Source organism: Salvelinus sp. IW2-2015, unplaced genomic scaffold, assembly GCF_002910315.2.
Source record: "Salvelinus sp. IW2-2015 unplaced genomic scaffold, ASM291031v2 Un_scaffold16303, whole genome shotgun sequence".
NCBI lineage: Eukaryota > Metazoa > Chordata > Actinopteri > Salmoniformes > Salmonidae > Salvelinus > Salvelinus sp. IW2-2015.
The window spans coordinates 51602-58558 of NW_019957529.1; the positions used below are offsets into that span (position 1 = coordinate 51602).

The window sequence follows — 6957 nt, forward strand, 5'->3', positions numbered from 1 at the left end:
AACTGCGTCAGATCTACAGATCAAGGAACTAGACCTATCCATTTTGTTTGCAACTCAGTGAACCTGCGCAGCATTCGCTCAATTTGATACCTACGAACAAACAGATTTCGGTGCATATCAAATGATCCAGCAGCCATTTAGAAACAACAAATCGTAAAAAAATGTTTTAAAAATGTTATTAATTAAAAAATGTGTTCTGGCTGTTTAAATTGGCCACGTCTTGAAAAAGTGGACAGGTTTACACCTTTTTCTGAAATAAATATATTTAACCATGAACATAAAATGTTTGATGGCTATGCGCCAGCCATCGATAAAGCTTTGGGTCACAATAATGTGTACCCAGGCGAAAAGTGAGCGTGCAATGAACTTGTCTTTAACAGAAAAAAAGCGTTGTTAAAAATCTCATGTGTCCAGCCMATTGTAGGTGTGCCCATGGGGCTGGAAATCAGACATGTCCGTTTCGAGAGAGGCAGGTTTAGGTTTCCAGGGTTAGAGTAGTGAATAAATTGTCGTATAGTTTAGTAGATGGCGGTAATGCAACATTTATTGGATGCCAACTGCCGTTAAACCTAATCGAAGAAGAAGAAGTATGTGACGTCAGCCCTATGTTGCTTCCGGGTTTGCTTTAATTTCCCTGACGTTCAGGTAGATTTTTTTGTTTTGAGTTATTGGATATTTATTTCAAAATGAACCGTATTTTCGGTCGAGGAAAACCGAAGGGACCACCACCAAATCTCACAGACTGCATAGGGAATGTAAGTATCTATGAAAATAACTTACAGAACAGTGTCTATGACAAACAAAATAACTTGGCTTGCTGGCTAGCTAACTAACTGAATGACAGCTGATTGTTCTAGCAACAATGGGAGAAAGTTGTGAKAGCCCATTGAAGACCTATAGCTTATAAAATACTCTTTAGCCACTTAATGTTATCTTGAAAGTTAGTTTGATTAGCGTTATAATAGTGTCCAAGTGACTTAGCTAGCTAATTGGCTAGATGACCAATCGTCAATAGGGAGTTCAGTAGGGTGATGCTGGTTTCCAATGTAGGCTAAAAAGTGTTGTTCCAACCAGTTTTATGTTTGACCAAATCAGGTGTTAAGCTAGTGCTATTGGCTGTAAAAATTGATTGAAGAAAATGTAACAGATTATTTGATCATTATAATAACTAATACATGTATTCAAATAACTTTTTCTGATACCACAAGTTCATTACAAAGATTTCCGACTCTTACAAGATCATTGACATATGAAAACAGTCTGCATGGTTAACTCGTGCCCGTTCTTTCTCTCTTAAGGTTGACTCGCGAGCGGAATCTGTTGACAAGAAGATTGCCAGACTAGATGTTGAACTYGTCAAGTACAAGGATCAGATGAAGAAGATGAGAGATGGCCCTTCAAAAGTAAGATTTAACCCTACCCTGAGTGAAGCAGATGAGTAGCTGTGGTATTAGACAGATATGTTTACCTACGTCATTCTATTACACATGTAGGCTAATGCTGTTCTTGAACAAAACAATACACAAGTATGGTCCCCACTTGTTCTCAGCAGTATCTAGCTAGGTCTGATGTCACATGAATTGTTTCCTGTTAATGTTTTCATCAGAACATGGTCAAGCAGAAGGCGATGAGGGTACTGAAGCAGAAAAGAATGTGAGTAACTTATGAAGGGAGTCRGTCAACGCATCGATAACCACAAATCAATCAAGACACATATCACAGTAACCTAATGAACCACATCAAGTAGCAGTAAACCGTCACCKTAGTCAGGATATGAGCGCATAAAAACATCTGTATTGATGCTTTTCAATCTTGTTTTTCAGGTACGAGAGCCAGAGAGACAACCTCACACAGCAGTCCTTCAACATGGAACAGGCCAACTACACAATCCAAACTCTCAAAGACACAAAAACAACAGTAAGGGGCCACAGTAATGTACTGACTGTAGCGCTCAGTCACAATTTACTGTAGTTGTCATGCCAGGCTGTTCTCTGGGGTTAAAAATGTCAGATTTTGCATTATAGGTTGATGCRATGAAAATTGGAGCCAAAGAGATGAAGGCGGCATACAAGAACGTGAAGATCGATCAGATTGAGGTATTTGTCTTCTTCGAGTCCTGATGCACTACAACACCATTTGGTGGTCTGACGTAGAAGTGCAGTAGTTTTACTACAGACCCTTGTCTTGAAAGACTCAACATATTTCAGCCATCTGATCTGGGTCATATTCATCCAGATAACGTGAATGGCCTATTGTGATTGAGAGATGTTTGTGTTAAGAGTTCCATGTTTCCCTGATGCAGGATCTCCAAGACCAGCTGGAGGACATGATGGAGGACGCCAACGAGGTGCAGGAGGCGATGAGCAGAAGCTACGGGACGCCAGAGATCGATGATGATGACCTGGAAGCAGGTCAGTGCTGTAAGAGTATGACACAGCCACAAGGGAGACAGTACACCGAAATGCAGTACATAACTGTATTGTGTTCCAACACGGTTGGTGTTGCTCCAGTACAGGATGGGTCTATATTAGAACATTGCTGTAGGTCAATAGATGGCATCATTTCCCACTGCACTACAGAGTTTTGTTTTTATTTCACCGTTATTTAACCAGGTAGYCTAGTTGAGAACAAGTTCTCGTTTACAACTGCGACCTGGCCAAGATAAAGTGCTGTTTACTTCAGCACAGTGATACAACAGCGGTCAATGCAGTCCTTATGTCAATAGACTGCATGTAATAACTGCGCATCAATGGCGGTGTGCGTGTGATCCCAGAGCTGGATGCCCTGGGAGATGAGCTCCTGCTTGATGATGACAGCTCCTACCTGGATGAGGCCAGCACTGCCCCCTCCATCCCAGAGGGAATACCCAGTGACAGGGCACCAAACCGGGTACATATCTCTCTCTAACCACTGTATTCATGTTTACCCAGTTTAGTCTTGAATAATTCACTGGGGCATTATGTTAAAATGCACTCACAACTGACACTGTTTCGATCAATACAGAAGACGGATGCATTGTTCGAAGGGTTCAGTTTTGTTTTTAGGACATTACATTGGATGAAGACACATTCTGCACCCATTTAGACATAACTGGAGTTTCCTACAAATGTGTAATGTATTGTCTGTTTTACAGGATGGAGTTCTGGTGGATGAATTTGGCCTGCCACAGATCCCTGCTACATAATGGATGGACAGCAGGCAGAAACCAATGGCAACACTCCCAACTCTTTTTTAAATGTATCATAGCCTTTTTACAACATATACACTGAGTATACCAAATATTAGGAACACCATCCTAATATTGAATTGRGCACCCCCTCCACATACCCAATCCCCCCCAACAAATAATTATTCAACCTGTCTCCTCCCCTTCATCTACACAGATCAATAAGGGATCATAGGTTTCATCTGGTCAGTCTGTCATGGAAAGAGGGTGTTCTTAATGCTTTGTATACTCAGTGTATATCTGACTGACATGCATTACATGGTGGTGGACATAGAAAAACAACTTGCCTTAATTAGGTTACCTTGAATTGAATAATTGACCATGTCAAAAATGTAAATCAAKAATCGATAGTGATGCTTGGCTATGTTCAAAATTATTGTTCTTTGTATGAACAAATGTACTTTTTTRCCCCCTCCAAGGTGATTCTTGGTATTTGGATGTTCTAACTTTCTACTGCAGCACTGTATTGCCAACTACTAATAAATATACATGTATTATATATTTCAAATTGTGATGGTCCATCATGTTGGATTAAAGTAGAGAAGACTAAATAAGTAATTTCACTATACAATAGAACACTAGTAGTGTGTAGAATTACAATTACTCAAAAGCTATGATTTCTTGACTTMATACTTTTTCAGGTAGAAATGTTAGACAATGTGCACTTTGAGATGACAAAAACAGTGCCCAAACTGTATAGTGCACAGTGTTATAGATGTATGACAGCAACAAAGGCCTTATTTGAGCCAGTCATCACCAACTGAGCCTGTAGCTGAGGGGGAAGATATTCTTGTGAAGATACTCATCCTCGGTCTTGTTCCGAAGCTTCTCAAATTCATAGTAATAAATCTACAAAAACAGACTTCTATTAGTTACAGATGGAGCACTGAGAGCAAAGAGTAYATCTAAATGAATACAGACATGCTCTTTTTTGACAGAGTAGATGCCTAGAGACAGGCAGAACACTAGCAAAGGGGCTGAAATCAGAATTTACAGCAGACAGAACACTCAAAAAGGTCAAATCATCAGTGAAACAGGGTGTTGCGGCATGCATTTCCGACCTGAACAACTTCATATCCCAGAAGCCTCATGGCCTCTTTTCCCAGCAGCTGTCTTGTGTTCACAGTAAACCATCAATGCAAACTGCTATCCTCCAAGTACATAACAGAGCGCATGGGCCTGAATAAAATAGCTATAGTGCATTCYGAAATTATTCAGACCCCTTGACTTTTACCACATTTTGTTACGTTACAGCCTTATTCTAAAATTGATTAAATGATTTTTTTCTCAACAATCTACACACAATACCCCATAATGACAAAGCAAAAACAGGTTTTCAGATGTTTTTGCAAATATATAAAAAAAATTTTTTTTAAACGTATTCACATAAGTATTCACACCCTTTGCTATGAGACTTGAAATTGTGCTCAGGTGCATCCTCTTTCCATTGATCATCCTTGAGATGTTTCTACAACTCAATTGGAGTCCATCTGCGACAATAACCAAGCCATGAGGTCGAAGGAATTGTCCAAGAGCTCCGAGACAGGATTGTGTCGAGGCACAGATCTGGGGAAGGGAACCAAAACATTTCTGCAGCATTGAAGGTCCCCAAGACCACAGTGGCATCAATCATTCTTAAATGGAAGAAGTTTGGAACCACCAAGACTCTTCCTAGAGCTGGCCGCCCAGCCAAACTGAGCAATCAGGGGAGAAGAGCCTTGGTCAGGGAGGTGACCAAGAACCCAATGGTCACTCTGACAGAGCTCCAGAGTTCCTCTGTGGATATGGAAGAACCTTCCAGAAGGACAAACATCTCTGTAGCACGCCACCAATCAGGCCTTTATGGTAGAGTGGCCAGACGGAAGGCACATGACAGCCCACTTGGAGTTAGCCAAAAGGTACCTAAAGACTCTCAGACCATCAGAAACAAGATTCTCTGGTCTGATGAAACCCTATGGTGAAGCATGGTGGTGGCAGCATCGTGCATCGGGGATGTTTTTTAGCGMCAGGGACTGGGATACTAGTCAGGATCGAGGCAAAGATGAACGAAGCAAAGTACAGAGAGATCCTTGATGAAAACATGCTCCAGAGCGCTCAGAACCTCAGACTAGGGTGAAGGTTCACCTTCCAARAGGACAATGACCCTAAGCACACAGCCAAGACAACGCAGGAATGGCTTCAGGACAAGTCTCTGAATGTCCTTGAGTGGCCCAGCCAGAGCCCGGACTTGAACCCGATCGAACATCTCTGGAGAGACCTGAAAATAGCTGTGCAGCACACTCCCCATCCAACCTGACAGAGCTTGAGAGGATCTGCAGTGAAGAATGGAAGAAACACCCCAAATACAGGTGTGCCAAGCTTGTAGCGTCATACCCAAGAAAACTTTAGGCTGTAATCGCTGCCAAAGGTGCTTGAACAACGTACTGCTTTGTCATTATGGGGTATTGTGTGTAGATTGATGAGGGAAAGAAACGATTTAATCAATTTTAGAAAAAGGCTGTAATGTAACAAAATGGGGAAAATCAAGGGCTCTGAATACTTTCCGAATGCACTGCGTCTATGCATTTCATTGTTTGAATGTCTATTGTTTTTACCTCTTGAAGATATAGTCAATTTCACTGGCAAGGCAATACATATCCATCCTCATCCAGCTTTATTTCCACATCTGAAACAAACACAGGGGCCGGATTTGTCCTTGCGCCTTTATTTTCGGTATAGGTATAACCATAACATTGTCTGAAGCATTGAATTAAAGGTTACATGTGTTGTATCTTAAAATGTGCTGTCTGCATTACTTAGTGTGTAGCAGTATGGAGTGAGGACTCTGGAAGTGAAGTAAGCACGGGCCCCTAGTAGATCCACCAGTCCAGTTTTCACATAGTTGTAGAGGTGTCCGTCAACCGGCGTCTCCAGAGACCGACCAGGAGTGAGGAAAAACTTGACACGGTACATAGGAAGGAGCCTTGGACCCTGGGGTTAATACAGGGTGTTAAAGATGAATCAGAGGGTAGTGTGCTAGGATTGCAACACTGCAGTTGAGCAGAAGTGGCAATGCTATCATATACAGTTGAAGTCGGAAGTTTACATATACCTTAGCCAACTACATTTAAACTCAGTTTTTCACAATTCCTGACATTTAATCCTAATAAAAATTCCCTATCTTAGGTCAGTTAGGATCACCACTTTATTTTAAGAATGTGAAATGTCAGAATAATAGTAGAGAGAATTATTTATTTCAGCTTTTATTTATTTCATCACATTCCCAGTGGGTCAGAAGTTCACATACACTCAATTAGTATTTGGTAGCATTGCCTTAATTTTTTAAAACTTGGGTCAAGCGTTTCAGGTAGCCTTCCACAAGCTTCCCACAGCTTTCCCACAATAAGTTGGGTGAATTTTGGACCATTCCTCCTGACAGAGCTGGTGTAACTGAGTAAGGTTTATAGGCCTCCTTGCTCGCACACGCTTTTTCAGTTCTGCCCAAAATTTTCTATAGGATTGAGGTCAGGGCTTTGTGATGGCCACTCCAATACCTTGACTTTGTGGAGTGGTTGAAAAATGAGTTTTAATGACTCCAACCAAGTGTATGTAAACTTCCGACTTCAACTGTAATTAAATTGATTTGAGTAAACTCGTTACCTCATAGAAAGGCATTCAAGCTTCACAGTCATGTAGAGTGGGTCAGTTGGCGCAGTACAATCTGGTCAACCCCCATGCCTTGCTCTGGAACA

General features: G+C 41.3%; 1 protein-coding gene and 1 pseudogene across 1 annotated transcript; one reads left to right on the forward strand and one right to left on the reverse strand.

The window, feature by feature from the left end:
* Nucleotides 1-389: 389 nt before the first annotated feature.
* On the forward strand, nt 390-3727 carry LOC112080384 (charged multivesicular body protein 5). Its single transcript, XM_024146120.2, has 8 exons — nt 390-755; nt 1299-1403; nt 1607-1653; nt 1824-1917; nt 2025-2096; nt 2303-2411; nt 2774-2889; nt 3134-3727. The coding sequence occupies exons 1-8, from the start codon at nt 687-689 to the stop codon at nt 3182-3184; spliced, it is 663 nt and encodes a 220-aa protein (XP_024001888.1). The 5' UTR covers nt 390-686; the 3' UTR covers nt 3185-3727.
* A 275-nt stretch (nt 3728-4002) lies between these two features.
* Nucleotides 4003-6957, reverse strand: part of LOC112080382 (FAST kinase domain-containing protein 3, mitochondrial-like) — a 5719-nt pseudogene continuing 2764 nt past the window's right edge.